General features: G+C 41.6%; 1 protein-coding gene across 5 annotated transcripts in view; it reads right to left on the reverse strand.

Moving 5' to 3' along the window:
- LOC119009830 (SRC kinase signaling inhibitor 1-like) overlaps nt 1–15,376 on the reverse strand; it is a 105,487-nt gene that overhangs the window by 9,705 nt on the left and 80,406 nt on the right. For all 5 annotated transcript variants that reach the window (XM_037081474.1, XM_037081475.1, XM_037081476.1 and 2 more), the window contains 8 exons: nt 14,805–14,934; nt 12,560–12,731; nt 6,053–6,990; nt 5,592–5,681; nt 4,752–4,792; nt 1,893–2,053; nt 1,443–1,618; nt 1,157–1,287 (listed from right to left, as the gene is read on the reverse strand). In XM_037081474.1, coding sequence (XP_036937369.1) covers nt 1,157–1,287; nt 1,443–1,618; nt 1,893–2,053; nt 4,752–4,792; nt 5,592–5,681; nt 6,053–6,990; nt 12,560–12,731; nt 14,805–14,934 — 1,839 coding nt within the window. The remainder of the gene's footprint in view (nt 1–1,156; nt 1,288–1,442; nt 1,619–1,892; nt 2,054–4,751; nt 4,793–5,591; nt 5,682–6,052; nt 6,991–12,559; nt 12,732–14,804; nt 14,935–15,376) is intronic.

A 15,376-nucleotide genomic window follows, 5' to 3' on the forward strand; every position in this document is an offset into this window, starting at 1 on the left:
GAAGAATGGAGGCAGAGACTGACGGAGGTATAGAGGGAAGGAGGGAGGGAGGGGGAGGATTACAGGAAGGGAAGACGGGAGGCTGTTTCTGTCGCAGCTATTTGAAGCTACAGGATTTTCCTGTCATATCTATGAGGAGGATTCAGTGGGGGTTGGAAAAACAAGAGGGAAGGGCATGCCGGACGAAACAAAACCTAAATCTGTGCTCGACTGTAGGCGTGTGGACGATTCACTGCCAGTATTTAAGATGTTGGAGACCGAAATCTGTCCACCTGACTGTGAGATACTGTTATGCACTCGTAGGCGCTACGAGGACATGCTAACAGGCAGTGGTCAGTCTGTATGTAATTATAACGAGGATCCCGCGAGCTTTAGAATTCTTCATTAATATTCAGGATGGAAAGAGGAAGTAAACAGGTCAGAGCAGCAGGACAAGAGGCTAAACCTGAAACTTCATGAATATCAATTTAAGTTGGAGAAAGTTCATAAATATTCATCTGTGACTTTTCTTAAAATCGATGTGACACACACAAAACATTTTAGCAAAACAAGTGCCTGAATTATAACCTAAAACTTCAACTACAATACTACACTTAAAGTGATTTCAGTAAACTTAACTTTAGTGTGACATACAGCAAGAGGCTGAATAAAAATATTGGCATTTTATTTCGGTCTACCAGACTTAATGTTGGAAATAAATGTATCTTCGCGAGCTTGACAGTGTGTGGGATTTTGTTTGCAACTTGTGATCAAAATGTGCAGATGGAGATCTATGGCACAGAAGAAGAAAATATATCAGGCTGTGATACACACAATACTTGTTGAATTTTCTTGTTAGTTTTTGTCTTGTCACTGGATTTGTTGATTTGTTGACTTGTTGACTATATGAAACACAGACAATATCACCAGACTTTTCCCTTAAAGAAAGAAACATACTTATGTATAATGAGGAAACAGCAGGGTTGGAAAGTGAGAAGAAGCCTGGCAGTAGTTTTTGAAAGCAGCTGCCCTAAAATCTGCTGCAATTTCAGGGAAAAAGCACTCAGAGAGCGAGGAGGAGGGAAGCATATCGACTGCTGAACAAACTGACAAGACGACTCGCGGAAACCCCAGAAAAGCCACAGTAATCACAGTAATCTCGAGACACAATACTCACTCTTGAGCTCGGTGAGCGTCTCTCCCAGCATCCTCAGCTCTTTGCTCTTCTGCTCCACATCCTGCTCCGTCACCAGGCCGTGGTTCACTGACGAGTTCCTCTGAAGCTCCTCTACAGACTTCTCCAGATCACTGTGGAGGACCAGATTCATTTCACTCAGTGGCATGAAGATGATAAACCGTACAAGGACAAGATTACGAAGCACACCAGACTTTCAATAAGAGTTTGGTTAAGATAACCCTTGATTTTTTGCTCTTGCTGCATTCATCTCTTGCTCTGTACTCACTGCAGCTGCTGGATGAGCAGCTCCTCCTGGTTGAGGTACTTGAGTCTCTCCTCCTCCACTAGGAGGCGCTGTCTCTGGAGCGGGTCCTCCTGTGTGCGCATGGCGTCCAGCATCATGAGGCTCAGCTCCGACTCCGTCTGCCTCAGCAGGGACAAGACCGAGTCCTGGTTCTCCAGCTGGGACACAAAGACACGTCTGTAATATCACCTGCCAGTCATTTTAGTTTCTACGACCCATTTCTACACCCAAAATGTGTTTACTGACAACAGTTTTTTTGGTGCTTCTGTTATTTAGTCTACCCTCAGTGATGATGTAACACCTCAGGATGCTATCAACATGTACAATTGAATGGTCACTACTGTTACTTTAAGCTGAATGGACCAAAATACATAAGATTTATCCATCAATCTATCTATCCATCCGTCAATCTACGACTCTATGTACACTCACCTGCATGTTGCGTAGCTGCGACAGCTGTTTGCGCAGTGCGTTGGTGTTCTGCTGCAGGCCCTGTAGGTGGAGCTGCATCTGCAGACGGGACACTGTCACAGGCTGGTGGGCCCCCGAGGGCGGAGGTGGCATCAGGGCCAAAGGAGCCGACGGTGTCAAAGCTGCACGACAGAAAACAGGATTTAAATCCAGAGAACGTTCTCTCTCAGCTTCGTTCAGAGCACAGCAGAACTGACAGAAGTTGTCCCAAAATGCTGTGCGCAAATCAAATGCTTGAGGGAAACGGACACAGAGCTCGAGAGAAACTTTGACTCTTTAGAAGCCAAATCTCCAAAGGTTTGACTCTCATGACCTCAGACGTCCGTCCAATAGAAAAACAATTTGACTGGCTGGATGCATGCAGATGATTGGTTGTTCCAGGATTTTATTTCAATTCAGGACAAGTTCTATCTGTGCTGCAGTTCAAGGGTGGAGATTAGTCTTATGTAGACTTAACAATGATAAACAGCATGGGGACAAACAGGGTCAGTAGTGAAAAACAGCATTTCACTAAATCCAAGTAGCTCTCATTATAAAAGAGTCCTCAGACAGCCTGAATGTATGAGTGTTTGCAACTCCTTTGAAATGACAATGAATGCTTTGCTCTGACAGTAATTAGGGAGTTGAGTCACACGCATCATGCAGAATGAGACAAAGGGAAGTTAACTATGAGACAATCCATCGACAACAGATAGAAGGGTTGCATTTCAAGGACATATTCTGGACTCCTGTGTCACCACTAGACCAGCACATGAACTGAAGGTCCTCAGTGCCGACACCTCTGCAAACGAGGTGACGAATTCCTACTTCAGCTGCAGCGTGTCCTAGAAACTCTGACCGCTGTGCAGGTTTTTTCCACCATAATTCACCATAATTAAAGACAGCTTTAGAGGAGCGTCTGACAGGCACAGTCAGCAGCACCTCTGCAACTCCTCACAGTCTCCAAAAGGACTTTCTGTCGCATCACTGGTTCAGATTAATAAGAGGAGTGTCTGATTTTAACTGCGAAATAACAGTCTGAGTCCATGTGAACTGCAACCGTAAGTTGATGAATCAATTTGTTGAAGGATAATAAAATTAATCAACACGTGCTTCGACAGTTGATTAATGCTTTCATTCGCTGGTTGTGCTTCTTAAATGTGTTCAGACCAAAGTCTCGCTGTGAGACGAGCTCACTAGGCCAGTTAAAAAGTAAATACAACCTCATGTTCTGTCAATCATGTTTACACGCCGACTCCAAAACCTTCTTCCATCATACATTTATGAACAGGTTTGGTATTTTCAGGAGTTTTACATCTGTATATAATTCATAGCATCTTAAAATATGACTGCCCATACTTTTTACTTGTACTTTCAACAGATGCACTGATGAAAACTCGAACAGCGCCAGTGACAGTTTGTCGCTGACTTGACCAGCGGACTTTGCTACATGGGTGACTGACTGTTCGAACAGGTGATGACGTTCGCCGTCTTGAGCTCAGACAGCGCATTTTCCCTGCAATACACTAAAACATTTTCATGTCATGTCTAAATCTTTGGTCTGAACTGGGCTTTCCGATTTTGTTGCTCTTCTTTGTCGTTTATTACAGTACACGGGGAGTCTTTGGATTTTAGACTGTTGGTTGGACAAATGGAGCAATCTGAAAAAGTCACTTTGAGTTCTGGGATGAAATTTGAAGTCACTTTGAGTTCTGGGATGTTGTGTTGAGCACCATTCACAACAGTCTGACATTCTATACGCTAAACTATCAATCTCTAAAATAACCAGCAGATTACTCGGTACAGAAAATGTTTGGTCAGTTTGACTGAAATCATACTGGCAGATGGATACGAATTTGATCTCAACAGGAGAAAAATAAAAACATTAAGGGCTGAGATAACAGGTCTTTAAAGTTTACAGAAATAAAAGCAAGAACAAATGTTAATAAATAAAACTAGTCAACAAAAAAACTCCATTTTAAGTTAAAATAGATTTAAAATATCAAGGCTCATCTTAAATATGACATAAGATCAGCTATTCTGAATGTTTATGCGCAATCAGATAAGACAGAAATAATTAAAAATGCAAAATCTCCCCCTTTTTCTGAGGACCAGCAACTCAAATCGAACGTTAAAGAAATCACATCATGTTGCTGATATACATGTTTTCAAAACATGCAGTCATCAGCATGTCTGTGGCTGGTTTATATTTCATTATTGAAGAGGTGTGAGGACACCAAATCATTTTTTAAGAGTAGCGACATATTTTCAAAAGCACGCTGGACTGTTTGGGCACAGAACATGTCTGGCTACTACAAAATAAATCTGAAAACGAGCAGGAAACCCTTAGAACAACATGTTTTTGTTTCAGAATGAATGCAACTCCAATGATTTTCTTATTCCAGATGACAGAAAACAAGCAGGAAGTGAAGAACACCAGCTGAGAACAAGGTGGGTCCTTTAAGACAACACACACAAAAACACACTTTTGGGAGCCGAGGACACGGGGGGTAGACAAGGGAACAGGTACCAGACATTTCACATAGCTACCTTTCTTTTTTTTAGTTCGTCCAGCTAAAACAAGAAGCATGAGCACCAGTTACACAGCAGCAAAAGCCCGCACATACAGTACGAAGAAGCTTGCAGAGTCAGCCATTACAATCACATATGAGGCACTTTAAGAATTATGCAGAGAAAATGAAATAGCAGCAGCTCCGTGAGTGGAAGAAGAGCCAATTTATGTGGCTATCAAACAGGGAGCAGTGGGGAGCAGTGACAGCCAGTGATAGGAAACAGTTTGTCTTTTTTTTTTTTTTTTTTTTTTTGGTGGCGAGCACTTACTGTCAGTTCCCGAGCAGTCGCTGGCTGACTCAATCTTCTCCCTGGAAGAGGCAAGTGTTAAAGTACTTAGAGCCAGAACACACTATCGACTCAGCTACTGAGAAGCTGCTGATATATGGTGGAAAATGTGAGAAATATATGTGCTGCTCGCAGCTTCATTCATAACATACTTCCTGGTGTGTGTGTGTGTGTGTGTGTGTGTGTGTGTGTGAGTCTGAAATCTCTCTTATTATTCACTCTTCCCTACATAATCAACAGTAGTTGGCAGTAAATTATGATTTTGCACATGAACCACTGAATGAATCACTGACAGGTGCTGTGTTGCTTAACAGGGCTCGACAGGAACAGTTACCAGGTTGCCATTGGCAACCAATTTGACAATTTATTTTTTTTTACATTAATGACAGAAAAAATAAGCAGCCAAAAAATAAATACACAACCCATACGGAAGAGCAATATATGACATATATGCCCCTATATCAATGCTGCCATATGTCACTTATAAGGCAATATATGATTACTACATGGAGATATCGGCTTATCAGTGTAATGTAATTTATATGCATATTGTTCACATAATGGGCTAGAAATATAAGTGTTCTTATTTTTATGGTTTGAACACTTGAATTTTATGCATTCCCCATATTTTCAATGTGCTGTCGGAAATACCAAAAATAAGGATTGGTTTTCAACACCAAGTAACTTGTCTGTAAAAGCACTGCTTAATATTGTATGGGAAAACATACAATATTTCTGACTGTGTGTGTGTGTGTGTGTGTGTGTGTGTGTGTGTGTGTGTGTGTGTGTGTGTGTGTGTGTGTGTGTGTGTGTGTGTCTTACGGGCTTTCTGCCTCAGGCGCTCTGCTCAGAACTCTCTGCAGTAGTCCGGTCAGACTTGCTATCTGCTTCTCCATGGCCTCCATACGCTCCCTGAACCACACACCATAGACACACATAATACTCAGAACAGATGTCGGACATGTCTTTTACATAATTCATACTGAATACTATAACAAGCCTCGCTGTGAGTTCTCCTCTTAAATCCAATTTGTAGGTGGAAGTCAGTGTGGTAATATACCATGTAAATGGTATATGTTATATGTTAAATGATTAATTCTACAATTCAGAATCTACAAAGCACCCTAACTACTGCGTAGATAAATATTGTGTTGTGCTAGATATCTATCTACAGGGAGTAAATATCTACATCATACAGCACATATGCATATCACAGTCATACTCAGGAATAACATTATGCATGCAGACGCAGTTTTGTGCACAATGTGTTGATAACCTCCTACCTAGTTTCTGTTTCATTCCCTAACAGAGGAGATCCGAAGCCTCCAGTACCGCCTCCCTCCCCACCAGGACCGGCCATCAAGCAGAGCTGCTCTGAGGTCAGGCCCAGCCCTGAGCCCTGGCCCCGGGCCTTGGGACTGTCCCCGAACACTGATGAGGTCACTGAGTCCCTTCTCAAACTCTGCCTTCCAGGGGAGCCCCGCCCGGGCATGGTGCCTCCGTATGAATCCCTCATGTCGGGTATCTTCTGTGGGGAAGAAGGCGGTGGCACCCGCAGCCCCATCGCCAACATGGACGCAGCGTAGGCATCATTATAAAGCGGTCCTCCTGGTCTGTAGAGAGCACCAGATTCCATTAGCTCTCCTTGTAAAGCAGCTGCTGTATAGGAGGTGAGTGAACGCATTGATCCAGCACCTCCCCCTCCTCCACCTCCGCCTCCTCCTCCTCCACGGCGGTATAAGGAGCCATAAGGGTCTGCTCTAGCTGGTAGAGGGGAGTGAGGACCTCCTGCCAGACTCAGCCGACTCGGGTCTGGACCCAGAGAGTAGGGATCGGCGTAGATCCCCCCTCCCCCACGTTCATCTCCCCGCAGCAGCACCATGCTCCTCGACCCCCCCACTTCATCATCAGGCTTCACGTCCCTGCGCTCCAGGATGGCGCTGGAGGAGGCGACGAAGGCCTGCTGGGTGTGATGGGGCTGGTGGAGCTGTGGTTGCTGGTGGGGAGAGGAGTGGTGGGACTGGGAGTGCGGGTGCGGCAGGGAGTGGGTGTGGTGGGGCGGCCCGGCATAGGAAGAAGGCCTGCCACCGCTGTAGAGGAGGCGAGCGCGGGACGGTGAAGCTTGAGGGGAGGCAGAGGACGATGAATGCTGGGAAGACATCGGTGGGTTACTGAGGCGGCGGTTGGGTGGAGAGTCCTGTGGTGCGTACACCATCTCCCTCTATGAATAAATAAAAACAAACAGATATAGAACTCAGATAGTTTTTCCACAGTATCACAGAGAAGGGAATCATTCCTAACTCGGAAAAAATCTGAACCAAGAAGAATAATTTTAGACTTTTAAATTAGAAAATGATCCCTCTCATTGTTTCCACATTCTGTGGGATGAGAAAAATGTATTGATGACAACGAGCTTATTAAAAAATCTTTTTAACAGAGAAAATGGAGCTTTGCAACAGCGATGATTTGGGTCTGTCGCAGCCAATAGATTCAGCACCACAAATGAAACTTGGATCACTCTCGCAGCTCCTTTTCATCTATAAACCAACAAGATAATTATTTTTCCCCCCCAGCTGTGAGGGCACACAAGTTAACAGGGGAGTAAAGTTTAGCAGTAAATTGGACAGTTATGGATGGATGAAGAGTCCAGCGCCACAGACGGTTAGCTGGTTACAAAGAATTATTTATAAAAACACAAGCAAGACGTGTTGCTAACAAGGGAACTGTTGAACAATGTGACTGGAAGGAACTGAAAAGATATAACGCAGCCCAATTAGCTTCTATTTTTGTTTAAGTCTCATTATAAGTTCACCAGTGTTTATATGCAGTCATATGCAGATTTCTGACACGCAGGTTCAGTTTCCTCTTGAAATTGGAGACTTTCTATTTTTAGAAAAAAGACATTTTGACAAAAGACCGAAAAACAGCCACTGTAACATTTCAGAGCGATTTATAGATGCTGTTTTAAGATTGACAGGAAAGACTCCAAATTGCCCCCCTAAGTGCGTTTTAAGATGCACTTGATAGCTTATTGATGGACTCAGTATGAAGGATTATCTTTTGGCATCAATCCCAAATGTCAGAGAGAAAGGCAAAACAATGCGGAGCAGAGCGGCAGAGTGTCAGTGAAAGCTCTGCGTCAGAGGACACCAGCGAAGTGTTACAGATACAGCGAGGAAACACAAAAGAGGAAAACACTGTAATTGCTTGCGATGCGCAGCTATCTTCTGAAGACGATGCAAAGTGAAAAACCAATATTTCTACATAATAACCCCTAGGTCTCTTACAACAACACCCTGTGGACAGCCTCGCAGCAGACTAATGACTCTAGTGTCATCATGTTCCATCTTGTATCATAGCAACAGCCTTGTATCGACGCCATCATTTAGCCGAGCTGAAGACATAAAGACATTTCACTCCACCTGCAAGACCCCCTGATGTCACAACACGTCTCTCGCAGGTACACACCCCCCGAAGGTTTGTCCCATGGCGGCATTCAAATGTGGCCTCCCGCTGAGGAAAAAATGCCAATCAGTCTCATCCTTAACCACATCCTGCCCTGCAGTTGCCAGCTCAGATGGGCTTCAGTAATCCTGGTCATGCTTTCGTGGTGGGCAATCATGAAATAATCTTAGCTCTGCTGGCTGGGGTTCAATAAGCTCATACACACACACATGCATGTCCTCGTCGTTCACCTTGGTGCTGGCAGAGGCAGCAATGTACCTGACACACATAAAACTCAAGGTAAGCCAGCCGTTTTGATAAGGCTGTAAAATGCTAGGAAGGTTTCAGAGCTATGGCGCAACCTGAAGACGATCCCGTGAGAGAGACGAACAGTTGACCTCCAAAACGTTAGCAGGCAGCTGTGAATAGCGCACACACACACACACCGGCAGGCTGAAAAAGCAATCACACACATGAGCATGTAAACAAAAAGGCCCCACGGGTGTTTGATTGACGGCAACGAAAACGACAAATGTGTCAAAAATGCCCCGCCGTCGACAGCACTCACATCAGCTCGCCTATTTAACATGCAGATTCATTTTTCACAGAGTGCGTGCGTTCTGCATATGTCTGCTTTTCTGTAATGTAATTTATCTGGTTTATAATTTATTTTATTCCATAAAAGCAGCATTCTCCAAGTCTTTAAATTACCGCTCTCTCATTTCCATAATCACAGTGTAATTAGACGGCAACAAAATGCACAGAAAACACTAACAGGGCAAAAGTGAATGTCATCAGGCACTCTGTCTATTGGTAATGGTTGCTACAGCTGCAACCAAATGCATACAGCATTAGTAATCATGCTAATCAGGCTGATGTTCATTCTGCCAGCAGCTGATTGATGAATTCAGATAAGCTACTGAACAGTTAAGAGGGATACAAAGCAGGGGTGTCACCTGGGCGTTAATGAAGCAGTTAATAGTAAAATACAAGGAACATTATTCGCCATTATACAACACAACAGAGTTACATAACGAAATGGAAGTTTACAAGGTTACACCAAGAGATGTGGCTGACCATGTGTATGTGTGATAATTGGTTAAAAACAACAAAGTTAAGGTATCAGTGTTAAAATTCTTCCAACTAGCTGTTGGTGTCAGGATTCTCCTCATCCACGTTTCTTTAAGTAAAACACTAAATTTACTCAACTTCACCAACAGTTCAGTTTTCAAAGGTTACATTAAAGCAATGAGTTATATGAAAATAAAAAAAACAATATTTGTTATAGTTCAGTCCAGTTTCATATCTATCAGTTGCATTTATAAAGTAACAAAAATACTCCGCTCAGGGATTTTCCCATTTATCCAATGATAAAACTCAAAAGAAAAGAAGTATTCCCAACCACAGTTCGATTAACTCACAAGTTCCAGAAGCTGTTGTTAAGAAGAAACGTTCACCAGGCTGCTCCATGTTACTTATTGTGGCATTATTAAGAAACTGTCGAAGCCTCACAGTTTCTCTATAGACGATGTGTTCTTTGCTGACATAACTTGGCGTGGCCACAAAAAAATGCCGCCACACTGATCCGGAGAAGCAAGAGGATATTCCAGTTTTGTTTCTCCTGTAACTCTGACAGCAGCATAGTTGACAGGTTAAAAAAAATACACCTGCAGGCAAAATACTCCGACGATGACGGTGTCATCTTTGAGGTGTTTTGTTTTCTTTCGACACACACTGGAGTTGTGCATGTAGGTGAGGTTGGAGAGGGAGAATTCCAAATCCTGCTTTTGATTAGCAAAATGGAAAAAACTATTTTTTTTCCGCTAAAAAAGCACTCCTTTAAAGTCCTTCCAAAACATTGTTGCTACCACCTGCATCTACATGCCAAGAGGGTGACCCAGTGCTGAAACACATGAGTTGAATCACCAAAAAGAATATCAGCGTTTTTTAAAATAGTCTACCAGAACTTACCAGTCTACCAGAACCTTTTTGAATAATGAATTGTTTTTATCAATGTAAAGATTAAACTCAAAGAAAACCAGAAATAAGTAGGGCAAAGGTCCATAGTAGGTACCAAACCGTCCTTACAACACTTTTTACTAACGAGCTGTGAGCACGATGATGAACACACTGATTGATGGGTCAGTTTCTATTACATCCTCCTGCATCATCAGCACAACACAGACTCACCTGGGGAAAATAAAACTCCAAGTCGTGCAGCACTTTACCTATTTGTGTATTCATCCTCTGTGCTGACACAAAGAGCTCAAGAAGAAACTCACTGATGATGAGCATTATCATGCGTTATTATGAGAGTCTTGTATTTCACTGGAGGGCACAGTTAATGTGCAGTTTCTATATTCCACACACATTTTAATGAGATGCTGAAAAATAAACAAATATGACCTAAACACAACACTGGAGCGCCTGTTTAGTCCGAACCTGAGTCTGATTGACTGTCTGGCGTGTTTGTTTTGGTTAATTTTGGAAGTGATGACCGATCAACGGCCTATTTTTGTTTTAAATTGTTGTTTATTGTTGTTGTGGGAGTGATGAGCACACATGCAGCACAGACGGATTGCACTAAAATTCATTGTAATTGAATACAATTATAGTTTCACAGCCCAGAGAGTGATATGATTATTATTCAGCCCAAACACATCATTTCGTTTTGTAACTGCTGGTTTGAGGTCATTTGTTTGCTGTTTTTCTGTTATGAGTCATTGTAAACTAAATGTTTGGGTTTTAAACTGGTGGATGGACAGAACATTGTTCATAATTTCTTTCCACTCTTTATTTATTTATGCAGTTTTGGTGTCATCTTAATATCTTATTTCTAATGTTTTCTATCCCAAATTAATCCAAAATGTGCCGAGGTGCAATATCCAGTCCACTGCAGTTTTATGATGAAGTTGAAATAAGTGACAAAACAACTTTATGCTGAAGTACTTGTGCAGCATAATAATACATTAAATACATTCATAAATTAATAGTACTGCAGTTATATTATCTGCCAAAATAATCATTATAAGATGTTTTTACCATATCGTTCAGTCATCCTTTAACATAGAAATATCAGCAAAACAAGTACCCAGAATGAATTAATTTCATCCATTGTAATCCAACTGCAATCCATCCAGTTCATCCATTAGTGATAATTTAATTTTGTTGTTTCAGTTAGAACTGGAACTCAATAACACTGCTGTTATTTATCATTGTTCAGATACTGTAATAATGCTTTTAAACAGTCTTATGTTACATTTTCTTTATAAAGCCCACATATAACTGCTCAGTATCTTTATTAACCAAAATATCATATTTCAAGGCAAATCACAATGTTTTCCTTACCATAAGCAATTGGTACTGTTCCTAAACATAAGCAAAGCATAAGCACAACAATGTTGAAGAGAGAAATTCAAACAAAACAAACGTAAAGTTGCAACATGCAAGAAATGTTCAGGTCTCAATTTATCTGTGATTTTGCAGAAATTAACTTGATTTTTTGTTGCGATTTGTTACCTTTACATTTAAAAATATCCTTGAACCACGTCAGCGACTTGAACTGCGGCTCCACTGCCAACCACGTGCATGTGAGTGTCCTCATGCATTCAAGCTCACTAGTTTGGAAGCGTTCTGTTCTCTACGCTAAGTGCAATACATTTTCCATTTGCCAATACTTTTACTACACTGATCCCACGCTGCCTCCATGACCCGATCCTCAGATGAACTGGATGCCAGTCTATCAGCTCCGACTGGTGTTTATGCTATTTTACACGCTGTCGGCGTCCAGTCGAGTCAGCACCAATGATGTGATCGACTGGCGCTGGTCCAAGAGCAGTGCTGCTGGAGTAAGGTCACATGACTCACTCGTACACTCTCACTTGACTTCTGCTTAGACGCATTATGTAATGCAACATAGTGTTTGTAAACACAGATATAATATCAGTGTGACGTGAGAGAAGGCTGCTGGTGTGGGGCAGAATATAGAACAATTTTCAAGGGGAATTACAAAAAAAAAATGGATGATGTGGCTGGTTGCTATCTGCCGCCGCCAGAGAGACGCAAGTGTTTGTCTCGCTCTTTAATCTATGAGTCATAAGACAGCAGAATGAATCGGTGATGAAGGAAAAGGTGACTGTGACTGAAGGAGGATCATTTTCTTGGCATTACTTTACATTTCAGCATTGAAATACTACACAACTCATATGGGTGAAGAGTCTGGAATACTGAACAACATCTCACCCTTCTCTTCTCTAAGAAACTGTGCTGAATCATATTTCAACTCGCACAAACATGGCTGAATAAAATGACATAAGACATGTGCACAAACGAGCACTAACACTCACCCGCAGGTCTCCATTAGCCAGGTGTGGGTTGTGGTGCCCGGGGTAGGTGCCGTAGATGGGCTCTTTGCAGTAAATCTTAATTACGCAGCGGTCCTGAACGTCACGCGGGTCCTCCAGCTCGTAGAAAACGTTACGGGTTTCATCTTTGATCAGCAGAGCCGTGCTGGGAGACCTGAATGTCAAAACAAAAGCAGAAATAATCAAAATAATGATAAATAGCCCATGCAAAGACAATTCCAGCAGCTATTACCCGCTAATAATCAGTGATATACATTCATTTACAGACTAAGAGAGGAATCAGGAGGATCTTTAACTGCATGAGGCGCTTGTAATGAGACAATCTGTCTCATATTTAACTCATCAGACGTGTAATATTCACTGAGTGTGAGTTTAGAGTCCTGCTGACAATAACAATGTGAACTGAATGTATCACAGAGCAGTTTCAGAGCAGATTAAACAGATAATCTATAATTAGCACCTTGATGAAAATGACTGAATATTGATTTCCTTTTTTGTTTTTGTCTCGTATACGAACTCGTTTAACATCAAGTCTGAGCTTTAAAGTCAAGATGAAATTAATTTTCAATAAGAAAACGATGGTTTGCTTTGACTTTTTCCACTTATTAAGTGAGCATGTTACTGCCAAACATTTAAATTCAGCCTATTTTTCTGCAGTGACAGCACTCCATGCTGCTCCCATCTCTGATTTGAGCATTTACTCACTCTGATAACATATGAGGGCTGAGGGTCACAGACGTCCTGTTGCTGAAAGTTTTACAGTCTGGTCTTTTGCCAACTCCACATCTGCAGGCATGGAAGGAAGCCAACCAACACTAACCCGGCCCTCCTCCTTTGTATAATGTGTATCGATCACTGCAAGTGTGCAGGAACTGCGGATGACTCAGCAGGTGTTGAAATAACCAGGGCTGGGAGGATTACGTTAAAACTGCATTCCATTTACTAATTACCTCTTGAAAAAATGTAATCAGTAACATAACAAGTATCACAATATGAAAGTAATGTTATTTGATTACTTTCCATTACTTTTGGATTACTGAAATACCAAACATATGCAAAAATAGAAAAATAAATATAAATGAGATAACTGTGATTTATTTATTTTCTGCAAGATATCATTTTTCATTTTTAAAACTGTAATCCTGTTTTTTTTTGTTTTTTTTAATGAATGTAACTAATCTAATGACACCTTTTTAGTGTAAGTATATAATCCTGTAACATATATTCACTTAGGAGGTGTATAAATAAGCAAACAGTAAAACTTCAGGTTGATCAGCGATGAACTTAACAAGCTATGCTATGTACCTTCTACTTTTTCCACCATCAGTTAGCTTAGCTTGCTAGCTTCCACATCCTGGATTGAATACAAATTAACAGCAAAATGAATTCCCTCAAATATTGATTGCTGTTAAGGGACAGATTACATCCTTAATTCCTGACTAATTCTGAGTGGGTCTTTAAAAAAAAAAAAAAGGGAGAAAAAAGCAGATGCAGCGGTCCCACACATTTTCTTCAGAAATGCAAAGTTTCTCTAGTCGAATCTGGTATTCGGTATAAAAATGTGCTACTTTGGCTTTGATGCATAAGTAACTAGTAACTAAAGTTATCAAATAAATGTAGTGGATCCTTTATTTGCCTCTAAAATGTGGTGGAGTGGAGGTACCACAAGGTAATCCACAGGTAAACACGTTCACCGTTACTAACAGTTGATAGTATCATGATTGAAAGGTTATTCACATTGACTCAGGAAACATAGTTTGTTTGTAAATGATTCATTCTGTTTTTATGTGTCACACAGCTTCCCTAAACTTTTGGAGTCAGGGATGTAACACAGTTTATATTTCCTCTCTCAAACAAAACAAATATTCACGTTCCAGGTTTACTTTAACTTACCATTTCATGATTTTTAAGCTTTGACTCTCAAGATGAGATTTTATGGATGTTCACTTGTGAGCTGAAAGATGCCATTTCACAGTTGCTTTGGCTTCATTGATTTTCACCTCCTTGTTTCATTCTTTCCTGCTTTCATTCTCTGTCTGTTTACAAAAGTTATTTCTGTGCCCTGGGAGGAAATTTCAATGTGTCACTTAAGCTGCTCACCTTGCGAGTGATTGATAAAACCCGCAGGACAGCACTGAAGATGTTCGCAGATATCTAGGCCAATCAATGAGCATGTAAACAGTTCAATAAGTTGTGTATTTACAATTTACATGTCATCCAGGCGTACCTGAGCATGGCCATGGTGAGCCTCTGGGGGAACATGTGCACAATGAGGGCCCTCAGAGTGTCCAGGCTGGTCAGCTCGTGGGTCAGGTGCACCCTGCGAGTCTCCTCTCCAAGCTGGAGGAACAAGATCCCTGCATTTATGGATGGGGAGGAGCAATGAGGGAGATCCAAAATGGTTAAAGGGGTGGTGATGAAAACAGAGAGTGGAGGGACAGTCACCTTAAAATATTAGTGTCTCCGTGCCCGCTGAGTGTGGAGAAGTCTCAACTCAATAAAACCCATTTCTTACACATTTCAGCCATTATAACACTATATTTGGCAGTCATTCAGGATTCACAGAGCCATAGTTACGTACATAACACTTGTATTAATGTGGTGCAAAATGGCTCACGTTTCCCTCACCACTACAACTTCTACTCCTCCTGTTTGCATGCTCTCAGTCTCTGATGTGTCATCAGTAATGTGGACAGAAAGACAAAGTGTGTAAAGATACGTCTTAGAAAAAAGTATACAGGCACATCACTTTACTGTAATACAGCATTTAAAAAACAGAAAAGAAAACATTCATCATGA

The sequence above is a fragment of the Acanthopagrus latus genome, chromosome 20 (genome assembly GCF_904848185.1).
Source record: "Acanthopagrus latus isolate v.2019 chromosome 20, fAcaLat1.1, whole genome shotgun sequence".
Taxonomy (NCBI): Eukaryota; Metazoa; Chordata; class Actinopteri; order Spariformes; family Sparidae; genus Acanthopagrus; species Acanthopagrus latus.